Source organism: Saccopteryx bilineata, chromosome 6 (assembly GCF_036850765.1).
Source record: "Saccopteryx bilineata isolate mSacBil1 chromosome 6, mSacBil1_pri_phased_curated, whole genome shotgun sequence".
Classification (NCBI taxonomy): domain Eukaryota; kingdom Metazoa; phylum Chordata; class Mammalia; order Chiroptera; family Emballonuridae; genus Saccopteryx; species Saccopteryx bilineata.
Window position 1 is genome coordinate 153,681,776 of NC_089495.1, and position 19,208 is coordinate 153,700,983.

At 43.0% G+C, this 19,208-nt stretch overlaps 1 protein-coding gene across 1 annotated transcript in view; it reads right to left on the bottom strand.

Moving 5' to 3' along the window:
* SMURF2 (SMAD specific E3 ubiquitin protein ligase 2) overlaps positions 1-17,626 on the bottom strand; it is a 122,398-nt gene extending 104,772 nt beyond the window's left edge. The window contains exon 1 of the mRNA XM_066234684.1: positions 17,497-17,626. Within this exon, the coding sequence (XP_066090781.1) occupies positions 17,497-17,548 (52 nt within the window). The 5' untranslated portion in view covers positions 17,549-17,626. The remainder of the gene's footprint in view (positions 1-17,496) is intronic.
* Positions 17,627-19,208: the final 1,582 nt, after the last annotated feature.

The window sequence follows — 19,208 nt, forward strand, 5'->3', positions numbered from 1 at the left end:
TGGGCATGCTGGGTGGATCCCAGTCAGGTGCATGCAGGAGTCTGTCTCTCTGCCTCCCCACCTCTCACTTCAGAAAAATACAAAAAAAAACAACAAAACAAAACGGGTTAACGAAACTGGAAATCAGAAGAAACTTGAAATATCATCATCAATCCCATTTTTTCTCTTTCTTTTTTTTAAAGAGTTAGAGGGCACCCACAGGTCAAGCAAACTTGACTTGAAGGAACCGCTGAGCTAAAGCCAGACCCAACTCCATTTAAAGTAAAAAATATATATAGATTGGTTTCCTACCTACCTAAAATAAGAAAAATTCAAAATGACCTGACTGGTGATAACACAGTGGATACAGCATCAACTTGGGACGCTGAGGTCCCAGGTTTGAAACACCAAGGTCACCAGCTTGAGCATGGGATCATCTGGCTTGAGCACAAGATGACTGGCTTGACCATAGGATCACCAGCTTGAGCATGGGATCATCGACATAATCCCATGACCACTGGCTTGAGCCCAAAGGTCTCTGGCTTGAAACCCAAGGTTGCTGGCTTAAGCAAGGGGGCACTGGCTGGCTTAGTGGAAAATCCAGTCAAGGCATGTATGAAAAGCAATCAATGAACAACTAAAGTGACACAACTACGAGCTGATGCTTCTCATCACTCTCCCTTCATGTCACTGTCACTGTCTCTGTCTTTTGCTAAAAAGAAAAAAAAAAGGCAGCCCTGGCTGGTTGGCTCCGTGGATAGAGCATCAGCCCAGTATGCAGACATCCTGGGTTCAATCTCCGGTCAAGGCACAAAAAAGAAGCAACCATCTGCTTCTCTCCCCTTTCTCTCCTTCTTCCCCTCTTTCGGCCAGTGGCTCAACTGGTTCCAGCATCAGACCTGGGCACTGAGGATAGTGAGGTCAATTCAAGCATCGACCCCAAATGGGAGTTGCCAGGTGAATCCCTGTCAGGGCACATGTGGGAGTCTATCTCCCCTCTTCTCCCTTAAAAAATAAAGAAAAATTCAAAACAACTAGGAAGTAGAAAACCAAAATACATAAGGATTCATATTTTATAACAAATGACTTTGGTACAACCAGCCTCATTTTGATAGAACTGAAATAGTTGAACCAATTTTTCCATCAAAAATCTATTACTGCCTGACCAGGTGGTGGCGCAGTGGATAGAGCGTTGGACTGGGATGCCGAGGACCCAGATTCAAGAGCCTGAGGTCACCAGCTTGAGCACGAGCTCATCTGGTGTGAGCAAAAATCTCACCAGCTTGGACCTAAGGTCGCTGGCTCGAGCAAAGGGTCACTCGGTCTGCTGGAGGCCCGCAGGCAAGGCACATATGAGAAAGCAATCAATGAACAACTAAAGTGTCACAATGCGCAACAAAAAACTAATGATTGATGCTTCTCATCTCCCCATTCCTATCTGTCTCTGTCTGTCCCTCTCTGACTCTCTGTCTCTGTTTAAAAAAAAAAATCTATTACTATTCTCTTCCTAAGATTTGAGAAAAACATTTCTCAACCTTAAAGGTTCTCCTTTCACTTTCACTGATTCAGAATACCAATAAAGCCAGGATCTGAATAGTAACTAAATAATAAGTGAAAATACTTTAAAATTGTAGAGCCCTGGCCAGTTGCTCAATGGTAGACCATCAGCCCTGTGTGTGGATGTTCTGGGTTTAATTCCTGATCAGGGCACACAGGAGAAGCACCCCTCCCCCTCTCACTTCTTCACCATCACCACCACACCACCACCTCACCACCCCACCACCCCGCAGCCATGGCTCAATTGGAGCAAGTTGGCCACGGGAGCTGAGGATGGCTCCATGGTCTCAGCCTCAGACACTAAGAAGAGCTTGGTTGCTGAGCAATGGAGCAACACCCCAGATGGGCAGAGCATCGTCTCCTAGTGGGCTTGCCCAGTGGATCCCAGTTGGGGCACATGCAGAGTCTGTCTCTACCTCCCCTCCTCTCACTGAAAAAAAAAAAAAATAAGAGCTCCAAAATATATATCTATATATATATATATCTATATATATATATATAGATATATATATATTTTTTTTTTTTTTTTTTTTTTTACAGAGACAGACAGTGAGTCAGAGAGAGGAACAGACAGGGACAGACAGACAGGAACGGAGAGATGAGAAGCATCAATTATTAGTTTTTTGTTGTGCATTGCAACACCTTAATTGTTCATTGATTGCCTTCTCATACGTGCCTTGACCGCGGGCCTTCAGCTGACCGAGTAACCCCTTGCTCGAGTCAGCGACCTTGGGTTCAAGCTGGTGAGCTTTTGCTCAAACCAGATGAGCGCTCGCTCAAGCTAGCGACCTTGGGGTCTCGAACCTGGGTCTTCTGCATCCCAGTCCGATGCTCTATCCACTGTGCCACTGCCCAGTCAGGCCAAAATATTTTTATTATTGTCCTAACATTGACAGATTAGTCATGTGTGAATTTTTTTAGCTGACACTGCAAAAACAAATCTTCTGGCAGTGAAATCAAATTGATCTTTACTTTGTTAAAAAGTAAATTTTACAAAGTATGGTAAAAGAGTTATATTCATCAAGTCAAATATTAACAAATGAATACTTCAGTCTTTTATCTTTATAACTTAACATTGTTGATATTACTAAGGTACAACTGTCAGTGATGGCTTTAGGCGACCCCTGTATTTTGGTCGTTCAACCCCCGCCAGGGTCGCGACCCACAGGTTGAGAACCGCTGAACTAAGGTGTCACAACGAAAAACTAATGATTGATGCTTCTCATCTCTCTCCCCTCTTCTCATTTAAAAAAATAAAGAAAAGAAAAATTCAAAACAACTAGGAAGAAGAAAACTACTTCTACGGACTTCCTGTCTGTCCTTATCTATCCCTCTCTCTGACTCTGTCTCTGTAAAAAAAATTTTTTTTATTTACTAATTTTTCTTTTAGAGTGAGAGAAAGTGGGGGAGAAAAAGAGAGAGAGAGAGAAAGAGAAGAACATAGAGCTGTTCCTGTATGTGCCCTGAGCAGGGATCAAACCAGCAACCTCTGTGCTTCGGGACAACACTAACCAACAGAGCTCTCCAATGGGGCTGTTAATTATTCTTTAATTCACATATATTTACTGAAGATGTAGTATGTACTAAGTATTGTGTTACACCTGGTATTTTGAATGTATCAAATGCCATTTTATTTTCTTAGATTTAAAAAAGATTTTTTCCATTATTCTTCCTTCACAAAAATTCAATGTAAAAAACACTTTCAACCTTATAGTATTAGATTCATATGATTCTGAATAATCTGATCAATCAAAAGGTTTTCTTCTTCTGTAGAAAAAGTTGTATTTAAAACCTGATGGGCCTGACCTATGGTGGCACAGTGGGATAAAGCGTCGACCTGGAACACTGAGGTCGCCGGTTCAAAACCTTGGGCTTGCCTGGTCAAGGCACATATGGGAGTTGATGCTTCCTGCTCCTCCCCCTTCTCTCTCTCTCTGTGTCTCTCTCTCACTCCTCTCTCTCTAAAAAATCAATAAATAAAATATTTTTTAAAAATCTGATGACATAAGATCAGACAAAATTAAAAACAGAATTAAACATTAATGTTTGCAATTCTTATGACAAAAAACATACAGCATATAGTTTATATAAGAAACTTTATTCTAAAGTATGGCTGTGGGCCCTGGCCGGTTGGCTCAGTGGTGGAGCGTCGGCCTGGTGCGCAGGAGTCCCGGGTTCGATTCCCGGCCAGGGCACACAGGAGAGGCGCCCATCTGCTTCTCTACCTCTCCCCCTCTTCTTCCTCTCTGTCTCTCTCTTCCCCCTCCCGCAGCCAAGGCTCCACTGGAGCAAAGTTGGCCCGGGCATTGAGGATGGCTCTGTGGCCTCTGCCTCAGGCGCTAGAGTGGCTCTGGTCGCAACAGAGCGACGCCCCAGATGGGCAGAGCATCGCCCCCTGGTGGGCATGCCGGGTGGATCCTGGTTGAGTGCATGCGAGAGTCTGTCTGACTGCCTCCCCGTTTCCAACTTCAGAAAAATACAAAAAAATAAAAATAAAGTATGGGTTTGCATTAGAAGTCAGTATCACATTTGATAGTTTCAATTCTCCAACTCCATTTATTGCGAATGGGTTCCTGCATTTAGACAGTTGACCAGTTTTACAGGTCTTCACTCATTCTTGTCATCTACCCATACAGAAATAACCCCATCTACTGGCAGAAGGTGAAACTACAGGCTATTTCTGAAAAGGCCAGCAAGCTACAAGAAGTTAATATTTAAGATTTGGGTCCAAACAATTCCCCCATCTCCAAAATCCCCAGCCATTCAAACTGTTCTCCAAAACCCTTCTACTTCCTGCCAAAAATAAAGGCATAGGAGAGAATCCAATTAATTTTCTAAATGTTCTCTATATTACTTAAAGATAAAAATTGTGGGCCCTGGCCGGTTTGCTCAGTGGGAGAGCGTCGGCCTGGCGTGCAGAAGTCCCGGGTTCGATTCCCAGCCATAGGAGACGCGCCCATCTGCTTCTCCACCCCTCCCCCTCTCCTTCCTCTCTGTCTCTCTCTTCCCCTCCTGCAGCGAGGCTCCATTGGAGCAAAGATGGCCCGGGCGCTGGGGATGGCTCCTTGGCCTCTGCCCCAGGCGCTGGAGTGGCTCTGGTCGCAACAGAGCGATGCCCTGGAGGAGCAGAGCATCATCGCCCCCTGGTGGGCAGAGCGTCGCCCCCTGGTGGGCATGCCGGGTGGATCCCAGTCGGGCACATGCGGGAGTCTGTCTGACTGTCTCTCCCCGCTTCCAGCTTCAGAAAAATACAAAAAAAAAAAAAGATGAAAATTGTGGCCTGACCAGGCAGTGGCGCAGTGTGATAGAGAATCGGGCTGGAACGCGGAGGGCCAGGTTCGAGACCCTGAGGTCGCCAGCTTGAGCGCAGGCTCATAGGGTTTGAGCAAGGCTCACCAGTGTGAGCCCCAGGTTGCTGGCTCCAGCAAAGGGTCACTCCGTCTGCTGAGCGCAGGCTCATCAGGTTTGAGCAAGGCTCACCAGCTTGAGCACCAGGTCGCTGGCTCAAGCAAGGGGAGTCACTCAGTCTGCTGTAGCCCCACGGTCAAGGCACATATGAAAAATCAATCAATGAACAACTAAGGAACCGCAACGATGAATTGATGTTTCTCATCTCTCTCCTTTCCTGTCTATCCCTCTCTCTGACTCTCTCTGTCTCTGCCTCAAAAAAGAGAGAGAGAAATAAATAAATTGAGCCTGGCCTAGAGTGTCAACATGGAACACTGAAGTCGCCAGTTCAAAACCCCGGATTACTGAGGGCTTGCCCAGACAAGGCACATACAACATATTCATTTTATTCTTTATATCCTAACTTTTTCAAATATAAATGAGGGGAGTTGATCGCAGGTAAACCTTGTTAAGTCACGCTTGTTGCAATTTACTTTCAGCCAGCAAGACGACAATAATAAAAAATTTAAAGGACCATGACAGAAATTTTGAAAAGAAAAATTTAATTTAGGTTTATTTTGACTTTTTTATAGCTCCATTCATGATACTATATAATAAAAATAATGTCTCACATGTCAAGAAATTGATAAATTTTTTTGGCTGAATAAATGAAATAAAGGCTCTAAAGCAGTGGTTGTCAACCTGGTCCCTACCGCCCACTAGTGGGCGTTCCAGCTTTCATGGTGGGCAGTAGCGGAGCAACCAAAGTATAAATAAAAACATAGATTTAACTATAGTAAGTTGTTTTATAAAGATTTATTCTGCCAAACAGCAAAAATCCGACATAAAAGTACTTGGTAAGTAATTATTATTATATGCTTTAACTTGCTATAACTCTGCTTTATAAGTTTTATAAAGTTAAGTTACTTCTCTACTTTATAAATCACCATTACTGTGGAACCGGTGGGCGATTAGAAAATTTTACTACTAACAGAGATACAAAAGTGGGCGGTAGGTATAAAAAGATTGACTACCCCTGCTCTAAAGCATTCCTAGAACCTAAATCATTACAGATCCAAAATTTAAGAGACACAATTATGCTTATTAACTTATTCTTATCAAAAGGTTTATAAAAAAGCTTTTTATCAATGTTTAAAATCAAAAGACTTACATTAAAGCTACAGAAATAAAAAAGTGTGGATTATAACCTGGCCTGTGGTGGTGCAGTGGATAAAGCATTGACCTAGAATGCTGAGGTCGCCAGTTCAAAGCCCTGGGCTTGCCCGGTCAAGGCACATACAGCAATCAATCAATGAACAACTGAAGTGATGCAACTATGAGTTGATATTTCTTGTCCCCCACCCTGTAAAATCAATAAATAAACCCCTTCTCTCTATAAAATCAATAAATAAAATATTCTGTAAAAAGTGTAGATTACAAATGATAAAATTATAAAGGGTAGAATCAAATAAAAGGAACAGAAAAGAGTCCAGAAATAGAACTATATGCATATTGTCAATTGATTTTTCAACCAAGGTGCCAAGACAATTGAATGGAAGAAACAAAAGTATTTTAACAAACAATGCTAGGAAAATGGGGTATTCATATAAAAATAAAAATTAAAAAAACCTTGACCCTTATCTTTCACACCATATTAAAAAATTAACTTTAAAAGGGTCATAGATCTAAATGTAGAAGCTAATATTATTTAAAAATGCATGAGAAAACATAGGAGAAAAATTTTTAGAACTGAGACTTAGAAATGATTTCTTAGATAGGACATAAAAAGCATAAACCATAAAGAAAAAATTGATGAAAACGGCTTAGTCAAAAACCAGAACTTCTCTTTGAGCTATTACTGAGGAGAATACAGGACAAATAACTTGCAAAACACATTATCTGATGAAGGACTTGTATCCAGAATACAAAAAGAATTCTCTAAACTCAGTAAGAACACAACCTCCCCCCAAAAAGAACACAACCCAATTTTAGAACTATGAGCAAAAGATTTCAAGAGATATTAACCAAAGAAACATGGATAACAAATAAGTTCATGAAAAGATGGTTAACAATGTAGGTCAATGAGGGAATTACAATTAAAGCTACACTGAAATGTCTCTATGCACCAAGTAGAATGGCTATACTCAAAGACTGACAACAAGTGCTGACTAGGGTTAGGAGCAAGTGGGACTCTCATAAATTGCTGGTAAAAATGCAAAATGGTATATATATCTTTGAAAAACAGTTTAGCAATTTTCTTTTTTTTTTACAAGGACTGAGAGAGAGTCAGAGAGAGGGATAGATAGGGACAGATAGGAACGGAGAGAGATGAGAAGCATCATCAGTTTTTCGTTGCGACACCTTAGTTGTTCATTGAGTGCTTTCTCATAAGTGCCTTGACCGTGGGGCTACAGCAGACCAAGTAACCCCTTGCTCAAGCCAGCAACCTTGGGTCCAAGCTGGTGAGGTTTTTGCTCAAACCAGATGAGTCCGCGCTCAAGCTGGTGACCTTGGGGTCTTGAACCTGGGTCCTCTACATCCCAGTCTGACGCTCTATCCACTGCACCATCGCCTGGTCAGGCTAGCAATTTTTTTAACTTAAATACGTATTTACCATACGATCCAAGAATCCCAATCATGAGAAATAAAAACATGTTCATAAAGAAAACTCAAATGGCCACAGCAACTTAATTCATAATAGCCAAAACCCAGAAACAAGTGTCTGAGGACATATGTGAATGAATAAACAAAATAGGAGATATGTGTACAATGCAATATTCTTCAGAAATAAACAGGAACATCTGATACGCAACATTAATGAATCTCAAAGCACTGTGCTAAGTGAAAGAAGCCTGCCTGACCCAGAAGGCTATTGTACAATTCCACTTTACATAAAATTCTAGAGAAGGCAAAACTATAGTGACAGAAAGTAAACTGATGGTTGGTTGCCAAGGGCTGAGGATAACACAAGGAAACTTTTTGGGAAGAAAGAAATGCCCTTTGTATAATCATCTACGTCAGTGGTAGTCAACCTTTTTATACCTACCGCCCACTTATGTATCTGTTAGTAGTAAAATTTTCTGGCCGCCCACCGGTTCTACAATAACAGTGATTTATACAGTAGGGAAGTAACTTTACTTTATAAAATTTATAAAGCAAAGTTACAGCAAGTTAAAGCATATAATAATAATTACTTACCAAGTACTTTTATGTCGGATTTTCGCTAAGTTTGGCAGAATAAATCTTTATAAAACAACTTACTATAGTTAAATCTATGTTTTTATTTATACTTTGGTTGCTCCGCTACTGCCCATCATGAAAGTTGGAACGCCCACTAGTGGGCGGTAGAGACCAGGGTGACTACAACTGATCTATGTGGTCATTCGTACCTAAAATGAATCATCAAGATTTATTTTCGCCCTGGCCGGTTGGCTCAGCAGTGGAGCGTCGGCCTGGCATGCGGGGGACCCGGGTTCGATTCCCGGCCAGGGCACATAGAAGCACCCATTTGCTTCTCCACCCCCCCTCCTTCCTCTCTGTCTCTCTCCTCCCCTCCCACAGCTAAGGCTCCATTGGAGCAAAGATGGCCTGGGCGCTGGGGATGGCTCCTTGGCCTCTGCCCCAGGCTCTAGAGTGGCTCTGGTCGCGGCAGAGCTACGCCCTAAGGGGCAGAGCATCGCCCCTGGTGGGCGTGCCGGGTGGATCCCTGTGGGGCGCATGCGGGAGTCTGTCTGACTGTCTCTCCCCGTTTCCAGCTTCAGAAAAATACAAAAAAAAAAAAAAAAAAGATTTATTTTCAAACTGAAGTTTTATGTCTGCTGTCAATATTTAGCACGAAACCACATATTGCCAAACTTAAGACACATGTTGATCTTAGAATACATGCCTGGTCAAATGTAGTTTTTTTAAAAAGTAGTCAGTGCTTTCAGAAATTACTCTAAATAAAATAAATTAACATAAAATTCCTCACTTTGTATACTAATAATATATATATTATATTAGTAGAAAACCCAAAAGAAAAAAATTAACACTCAAGTGCAAGAAACTGCCAAATACTGAACTCAGAAAACTAACATAAAGTGAAAAGCAGGCTTAGCGTTCAATAAAACTATTCTAATCAAGCAAAAATACATATGACAGCATTCCTAAATATAAGCAATAACTAAGATTAGAAAATAGAATGAAAATGCCACATATAAATTAGCTGAAATTATGTTAAAACATAAGGAAGAAAATTATTAAACTATCCTGAGCAATACAGACAAAAACTTAAATAAATGTAAAAACATTACCTGCTCCTAGGTGAAAAAACTAAATACTACATTTCAATGTCTCCTTCTCCCAAAGTAATGCCAGCCTAATTACAATCCCAGTGAAATTTCTTTTTAAATTAAGTTTAATATTCATATGGAAAAGCAAATGTATAATAGCAAAGCTTGTCCAGTGGTGGCGCAGTGGATAGAGTATCAATCTGGAATGCTGAAGTCCCAGTTCGAAACCCCAGGCTTGCCCCGTCAAGGCACACACAAGAAGCAACTACTATGAGTTGATGCTTCCCGCTCCTCCCCCACCCCTTCCCACTGTCTCTTCTCTTTAAAATCAATAAATAAAACAAAGTAAAAATAAAATAAGGAAAAAATTTCTGGCACAAACAGAATATTAAACTAATTTATAAAGCTATTACAACAAAAAGAGTATGGCACAGAGCAAGAGATAATCTGATTCTACTATAACTAATTTAATGTAACTAAAAAGACATCACATCACCATAGAGAAGAAGAACTGATTAATAAATAATGATGTGATGATTAAATAGCAATTTGGGGAGAAAGAGCCTCCTAAACCACTTTTTAAAAACACTAAAATAAGAAATACTTAAATATTCACTAAGCCTCTTGAAAAAAAAGGCCTTCCTAAGTATAGAAATAATAGGAAAAACAAAAGTTGGACAGATTTGACTCCTAAAATAACAAATTTTCTGCATGTCCAAAAATGGTCAAAATTAAAAGACAAATAACAGACTGGGGAAAATGTTTATAGCAAATATGACAACGGACTAATATCTTTTTAATTCTCAGGCACATAAATAAGAAAAAAACTAAAACCTTCACAGATAACTAGGACAAAGCCAAACAAATCAACAAAGAGAAATATAATTAGTAAACAGAGAGGAAAATATTCAACTTCACAAGTAAATATTTAAAAACCACACACTATGAAATTAGCAAAAAATTTAAAAATTAAGTTGATGCTTATAATAGAATGGTAAAAAAGGACATTTATTCATCGCAGCCAGAAAAAAAATTAATCAAGAAATTTAAAAGTATCCAAGGCCCTGGCCGGTTGGCTCAGTGGTAGAGCGTCGGCCTAGCGTGCGGAGGACCCGGGTTCGATTCCCGGCCAGGGCACATAGGAGAAGCGCCCATTTGCTTCTCCACCCCTCCGCCGCGCTTTCCTCTCTGTCTCTCTCTTCCCCTCCCGCAGCCAAGGCTCCATTGGAGCAAAGATGGCCCGGGAGCTGGGGATGGCTCTGTGGCCTCTTCCTCAGGCGCTAGAGTGGCTCTGGTCGCAACATGGCGACGCCCAGGATGGGCAGAGCATCGCCCCCTGGTGGGCAGAGCGTTGCCCCTGGTGGGCGTGCCGGGTGGATCCCGGTCGGGCGCATGCGGGAGTCTGTCTGACTGTCTCTCTCCGTTTCCAGCTTCAGAAAAATGGAAAAAAAAAAAAAAAAAAAGAAATTTAAAAGTATCCATACTCTTTAACACAATAGCACTTTTTCTATGGAAATATCCTAAAAAATAAACATTTTTTAAAAATCAAAGTTATCTACACTAAGATGTTTATAGTGATTATCTGCAATAACAAAACTTGGAAATAAATAAAAGTTAAAACAAGAAAATCACATGAACAATGGTTTCTGTAGCATCCATTTAACTGGTCATCCTAAAAAAAAAAAATCAGTCTTCACAGTTCCCATACCATTTCATCCTCCCTATTGCTCCAAGATTAATGTTTCTAAACATCAAATATATCAAATATATCAAAAGCTTAAAATGCTTCAAAGGTTCCCACTGCCTTAAATTTAAAAAAATCAAACTTCTTAGCAAACTATAACAGGGTCCTAAATGGGTCTGTCCCTATTACCTCATCTCTTCTTGTCCTCACACCAATGCATGCATAAAAAACACATATAGAAGGCCCTGGCTGGCTAGCTCAGCAGTAGAACATCAGCTGGGTGTACAGAAGTCCCAGGTTCGATTCCCAACCAGGGCACAGAGGAGAAGCGCCCATCTGCTTCTCCACCCTTCCCCCTCTATTTCTCTCTTCCCCTCCCGCAGTCAAGGCTCCACTGGAGCAAAGATGGCCCTGGCACTGAGGATGGCTCCATGGTCTCCGCCTCAGGCGCTAGAATGGCTCCAGTTGCAGCGAAGCAATGGCCCCTGGTGGGCATGCTAGGTGCATCCCGATAGGGTGCATGCGGGAGTCCGTCTCTCTGCCTCCCTGTTTCTAACTTCAGGAAAAAGAAATTAAAAAAAGAACACACAGAATTACATAGAACTACTTCTGTGTCTCTTGCATTGGTTCAATAAAATGCCAAAAAGCTCTTCATCCATACCAAACCAAGGATTTTGCCTTCATGGAATTTACAGATAGAAACAACAAACACTCTTCACAGAGTTTCAGAGGAAAGGTCAACTCAGGTCAAAGGAAGTTCTAGGGATAAGGCTTATCCTGGAGCTGAACCTTAAAAGATGAGCAAGGATGTCAAGGGTAATTCCAAATAAATGGAAAGTATTTGTTTTCAAACAAAATCTTGGAAGTTTGTAACCAACTTTCAATATAGAAAACTTAGATTCAGACATGTACTTAATTAGTCTAAGTTTCTATCTCTTGGAGCTATGTGAGAATTAAAGCTGATAATAGATGTAAACTGAAAATAGTATGTGGTACTTAATAAGCATTCAGGCCCTGGCCGGTTGGCTCAGCGGTAGAGCGTCGGCCTGGTGTGCGGGGGACCAGGGTTCGATTCCCGGCCAGGGCACATAGGAGAAGCACCCATTTGCTTCTCCACCCCCCCCCTCCTTCACTCTCTGTCTCTCTCTTCCCCTCCCACAGCCAAGGCTCCATTGGAGCAAAGATGGCCCGGGCGCTGGGGATGGCTCTGTGGCCTCTGCCCCAGGCGCTAGAGTGGCTCTGGTCGCAACATGGCGATGCCCCGGAGGGGCAGAGCATCGCCCCCTGGTGGGCAGAGCATCGCCCCTGGTGGGCGTGCCAGGTGGATCCCAGTGGGGCGCATGCGGGAGTCTGTCTGACTGTCTCTCCCCGTTTCCAGCTTTATTTTTTTCCAGAAAAAAAATAAAAATAAAAATAAAATAAGCATTCAGTACATGTTAGTCAAATGGAAACACATAACAATGCTGACTGCAAGAGTATATTTCAAGGGTCCAGCATTCTTAAAACAAAGAAAGTCACAGTAAACAAAACAAGGGGGAAAAAAGGGAAAAACAGTAAGAACAGGATTAAACAACCTATCAGCAAACAGCCAGGCTCAAACGTTCTCTCTACACATATATATTCTTTCTACATATTATATTACTTACTGAACAGCACAATAATTTATACTCACAATGATAAAACACTAAGTTCTGTTAAGTATGGTCTGTTTGAAAGGAGTAAGACATATTACATCTTTAAAAGCCTTCAAAATCTTTAAAAGACATCAAAAATGGCTTAAAAAATCTTGTGTGGGCCCTGGCCGGTTGGCTCAGCGGTAGAGCGTCGGCCTGGCGTGCGGGGGACCTGGGTTCGATTCCCGGCCAGGGCACATAGGAGAAGCGCCCATTTGCTTCTCCACCCCCACCCTCCTTCCTCTCTGTCTCTCTCTTCCCCTCCCGCAGCCAAGGCTCCATTGGAGCAAAGATGGCCCAGGCGCTGGGGATGGCTCCTTGGCCTCTGTGCTAGAGTGGCTCTGGTCGTGGCAGAGCATCGCCCCATGGTGGGCAGAGCGTCGCCCCTGGTGTGCGTGCCGGGTGGATCCCGGTGGGCGCATGCGGGAGTCTGTCTGTCTCTCCCTGTTTCCAGCTTCAGAAAAATACAAAAAAAAAAAAAAAAAAAAAATCTTGTGTGCCTATAGTCTTTCATTTACCTTGAAAATTGAGTTATATGCAAAATATGCTGAATTATATGCTAAATAAACAACACGGTAGTATGTTGTGATAGTTACAATTCAATTAAGAGGAAAAAGTAGAATCCATGGTTAAAACACACACATACCCTTTACTTGACAATGAAAACCAAACTACATGAAGCACATAGGCAGGTTCAACTGTTGTCTAACAGTTAGACTAGAAGAAATAACTAAAAGGAAGGAGCTAGATTGGCTTTCTCCTCAAAAATCAAGAAAATAAAATAAATTGGGGACATTCAAATCACTAACTCCCCTAGAGTAAGTCATTATGATATACAGGCACATTCCTACTTAGAAACCTGTGAGATACAATCAAGCTGTAATTTTTAAAGCCTTGAATCAATAAAATATGTAGGAAAACTACTAACATACCAGCATATCTAAAGTGAGATTTTTGAAGTAAATTTTCCATTAGCAAGACAAGGTTAACCTAATTACTGCCAAGGATTTTAGAAATTAATAGTATGAGGAGCAGCATACAAGAACATTTAAATTAGCCTGACCAGGTGGTGGCGCAGTGGATAGAGCATGGACTGGGATGTGGAGGACCGAGGTTCAAGACTCCAAGGTCGCCAGCTTGAGTGCAGGCTCATCTGGTTTGAGCGCGGGCTCATCCAGTTTGAGCAAAGCTCACCAGCTTGGACCCAAGGTCGTTGGCTTGAGCAAGGGGTTACTCAGTCTGCTGAAGCCCCACAGTCAAGGTACATATGAGAAAGCAATCAATGAACAACTAAGGTGTCGCAACAAAAAACTAATGATTTGATGCTTCTCTTCTCTCTCCGTTCCTGTCTCTCTGTCCCTATCTATCCTTCTCTGACTCTCTCTGTAAAAAAAAAAAAAAATTAAATTACAAAAAGGCCTGGAGCAGTAATGTGTTACTTCTCCATATCTTAGAATTTTAAATAATAGAAATTAGGCTCTGGCCTGATAGCTCAGTGAATCAAGTGTCATCCTTGCACACTGAGGTCATGCACTCAATCCCCAGTCAGGGCACATAAGCAATCAATGAGTACACACTAAACAGAACAACTAAGTGTAATAACAAGATGATGCTTCTCTTGCTCTCTCTTCCACTCCCCTTCTCTCTTTCATCAATGGAAAAAATTAAATATTAGAAATATTAAACTGCTTTTTTCAAGCCTTTGGTTTCAAAAACAATGATGACATCAAAAAAATTACTCCCAATTTTTTACTATAACCAAATGCAAAGAATATGTAAGAAAAACCTATATCAGATATTCATATGTATAATGTAAACAAATTTTACATTTTATAATCAATTTGCTCTAGAAATACTTGTTGAAATTGGTATTTTTACCACAGAACCCACTTTAATGAACAAGTCAAAAGTAGCTTGATGGATCCAATCCGATTTTAACCACTAATGAATGGCCTGAGGAATTTCAAATTTAGGATTATATTAGCCCTACACTCTTAGCATCAACAAGTACCAAACAGGCCCTGGCTGGGTAGACCAGCTGGTTGGACCATCATCCTGATACACCAACATGGTGGGTTCAATCTCCCTCCAGTCAGGGCACGAACAAGAATCAACCAATGACTGTATAAATAAGTGGAGCAACAAATCAATGTTTCTTTATCTATCCCCTCCCCTCTTTCTAAAATCAATTAAAAAAAAAGTACCAAACAGTTCCCTAGTTATTGTAGTCTTCAGAATAATATGTGGGAAAGTCTAATATCTGTTATGGACAGAGATCTCCTAGCTCAAATATTTCTTCTCTTTCACTTTGTGTGAATGAGTGTGAGTCAGTGAGTGAGTGAATGAGTGTGTGTGGGGGTAACCACACAAGAATTGTTTATACCTTTCAGTAAAGGGGCAAATCTACATTAAGGTTATATTTGAGTAACTATAGTTCATAAAGCACTTTGAAATCAAAGACACTATAAATTAAAATACTGCTATCGTATTAACATAAAGAAAATAATAATTTTAAAGCATCGTACAGCTCCAGTGTATTGTAAACCACGTAAAAATTCACTGTAGGATCTGCCTTTTTTTATTTTTTTAAGTGATTTTCCTCTATTATGGAGTCTGGATCTCAATGAACTGTTCAACACTTAGTCTAAAGGTATGCCAAACATTTCTTAAGGTCTTAACAAAGAATCAACTTAAAAAAAAAGGCAAAACAAAACAAAATAAAATGAAGCCTAGGTTAAATATTTTATTTGGCTTCTCAAGATGGACTGAAAAGTTGGGCACCAGCTCCAGACCAATTCCTGGACGCACATCAAACACAGCCCTGTCATTTATCCAGTCAGTCAAAACAATCTTTTCCATCTAACCCTTTAATGTTTATGTCCTAAAAAGCTGCTAATTGAATCCAGCTCTTGAGATCTATTTGTTAAAATATATACCATCTAATTTGTAAATGAACAAAAAAGAAAAGATATATGTTAACTTTCCCGGCAAAACAGAAGAAAATCCATCATATGTAACCAAAAGGGAAAGAGCAATGTTTTTAATATTTGAATATTTTTATCTTAAAATATGACAGAGACAAATTCCCAACTGTTTTAAGAAACTGAGAATACCTCAACTGTTTTTACAATTAAGGGGACACAGTATATTTAAAATTCCTCAGAAAAATCTAAAAATACAAAATAACTCTAAAATTTAATCCATTGTCCCTCCCCCCCAAAAAATAATCTTTTTTAACTTCACTAATGCATTTTTATTATGTATCGTATGCAGTCAGGAAACCACAGATAAACACTTTAAGATCTACTGAGTCACAAAAAAACCTCAAGACCATTTTATCTGCAGAAAATCAAAACTCGTTTTCTCATTTTTTTATTATGTATATAGGCTATAAGGAAGGAAATGGCCAAGAGCCTATTTCTGAGGCTCGTTCCACACCTGGAATCACAGGTTCTTTTTATAATCACTGACAAGGACTGACTCCAAAGAACAGCAGTAGATAAACTAAAGCAACAAAGATCCCTTATAAAGGTTTCCATTGATTCACAGGAAAATAAGGAAACTGGATGGGGGAAACAGGGGAGACAGGCAGGATTTTCCACTGAGAGCCACTCAGTTAATGATTCTTTTGCAATTTTCCCTAGGGAGTGTAAAACTGTCATGAAAGTAATATATGTTTTAAATTGCAACCAACATAGGCTAAATTCTCAAATACCAAATTCACTGCAAGTTTGTATCTTGAAAGTTCAGCCAATGGACTGGGGCCTGACACAGAAGCATTCAATTACGAAAATTAGTCCATATAAATCTCAAAGTCTAGTGTAAGCAAACATAATTACAGTTTATTCTTACACATGCATGCACACACAGAGAGATTAAGAAAAACCAGCTCTCTCACCACACATTCAAAGATCAACGTGGGTAATTTATTAATAGTGAACAGTAAAACGAGGATAACTATGCTGATTTCAGTTACACTTTTCAAACCAAAAATAAATTTTCCTTAATTAAAATGGGGTAACACCAAAAATGACACTGTAAACAAAATGGACCTGTGGTGTTAAAGATTTGATGCACTTGGACTCAGAAACACTTTGCAAAGGAAGTCTTCTATCTAGCAATCCCTCCATTCTTTCTCATTTAGAAAAGGAAAGTTGGGAAGAGAGAAAACATCACTTGAAAGTTTGTATGAGCATCTCTTCAGAAATGTACCCAAAAAAAGTGTGTCTGTAAAGCCGGTCTGGAGTTAGAAGTAAGACACAAGTTCTGCGGCCTACAAAGCGCAACCCAAAACACGCTACCCTGCAATCAAACACTTTCAAAACACAGAGTGTACAATGAGCCGGAGCCGTCGGATCAGGCGGACACACCGGAAAAGTCGACTTGTCTCCTTCCCTCCCAGGGGTGTGAGTCTCAGGTGGTAGCACCGGCTGCTGTGGCTGGCGGCGGAGAGTGAGGGTTTTCGCACGAGGGCACAAGTGGGAGAACAAGGTCACAACCAGGGAACGCACACACACACACCCCTCCCGTTAAGCGCTCCATCTTTAAGGAGTGTTGACTGCGCGCAGTCCGCCGCCGGAGTCAATCATCTCCGCACAGGAGCACCTCACCCCCTCCAGGACGCCACCTGGGCTTTACAGCCCGGGGACTGTTTCCGGGGGCCCCAGGAGAGTCGTGGTCCTTGGCCAAGACTTTCTGACCTCCAACTGCCCTGGAATTGCAACCAGGAGCCCCCTCCCCTCAACAAAAGACCCCAGAGTCACCCTTGACTTTTTCAAGAATTTCCGAACAAGGGCGGGTGGTTTTGCTAGGACTCTCCCCGAACTAGGCCCTCCCACGTCCCCGACCCCCAGGCACAGATGGCGACACCCGCCCTTCCCGAGGCTACGGGCACCCCCTGCCTGGTCCTGCCGCCCGCCCGCCGCCCGCCCCCCCAACCCCTCACCTGTCAGGCGCAGCTTGACGGGCCCGTTCCTCCGGCCCCCGGGGTTAGACATGTCCCCGGCGGCGCGGGGCCCGGAGCCGGCGGGCGGGGCGGGGGCGACGGCGAGGCGCGGCCGAGTCAGCACAGCGGCCGGGGCTGCGGCCCGAGCAGCGGGCGCCGCGGCCGCCACGGCCGGAGGGTCCCGGATGTGCCGCGCGTCGTCGCCATGAGCCGCGGAGGGAGCAGGACGCCGAGCTCCCCCCTCCTCCCGCTTCTCCTTCCTCCGCCCGGGCCGCACAACAAAGCGGCAGCCGCGGCCGGCCGCACCGCCTCCGCCCGCGCCCCCGCCGCCTCCGCGCTGCCGCCTCCGCCTCTCCCTCCTCTCGGCTCGGCGGGGCCCGGAGCCGACGGAGCCGGTCGGCTGAGGCGGGCGGTGCTCGGCGGCGCCGGAGCAGACTCGGGAATCTGCCGCTCCCTCCTCCACCCGCCCTCGGGTCTGAGCGAACCGGGTATTGCGGCCGCCGTGGCCACTCGTCGGCTGCGGGGGCGGGGAGGAGACCCGGGCTGGAGGTAGAGGAGAGGCGGGGCCCGAGGGCGGGGCGGGGCCTATCCGGGGCGGGGCCTGGGGGCGCGCGCGCAGGGTGCCGGGGACTCGAGCGCGCGAGGCTGGGCTAGGACTGGGCGCCCGCTGTCAGCTGGGGGTCCCAGATCGAACTGGAGGAGGGATCCCGCCAAGGGAAGAAGTGGCGAGCGGAGCTCCCTGGCACCAGGAGGGGCTTAGTGTCCTGCCCACTTACAGAAGAGCTTTGGTTCGTGCTGTACACATTGAATTTGTTAGTCGCCCTCGGCGTGCAGGGCTCTCAGACAGGTGGGATGAACCAAGTTAGAACCGCTGCGCTCCGCGAATTGAGCGTCGCTGGGGGGAAGAGACACCATTTCCAGACCGAGGATTCCAGCAAATCCCCAAAGGTATTATTGCTCTTGGTATCTTAGCTGCCACCTCCATCCAGGACTCACCTGGTAAACCAGATCAGGTTACCTGCCCGCTCCGGCTCCTTTTTCCAGCTGTAGTGCAAGGATAGGAGGATAACTGCCTTAAAGGATTGTTAACAAGATAAACTAAAGAAAAATGTGTGAAAAGCTTTTCATACAGTACTGTCTCTAGTTAATCTCAGGAGGACAAAATAAAAAATGAAATAAGTGTACCTTACCCTTTGACTCTGTAATTGCATTCTTAGAAATTTATTCTTGACATATTGTACTGCATAATATGTTCTTTGCAAAGTTTGGTTAATAACAAAAGAAACAGCCTGGTGAATTATATTACAGCAACCACATAGCTTTGTGTGCAGTCATTCAAATGGCAATTGTGAAGATCATGTAATAAGGAAGAGTTTATAAATAAAATTTAAAAGCACAATAAGCCTGACCTGCCAGTGGCGCACTGGATAGAGCGTCAGACTGGAATGCGGAGGACACAGGTTCGAGACCCCGAGGTCGCCAGCTTGAGCGCGGGCTCATCTGGCTTGAGCAAAGCTCACCAGCTTGGACCCAAGGTTGCTGGCTCGAGCAAGGGATTACTCGGTCTGCTGAAGGCCGGCAGTCAAGGCACATATGAGAAAGCAGTCAATGAACAACTAAGGTGTCGCAACGAAAAACTGGTAATTGATGCTTCTCATCTCTCTCTCCCTATCCTGTCTGTTTATCTGTCTGTCTGTCCCTATCCCTCTCTC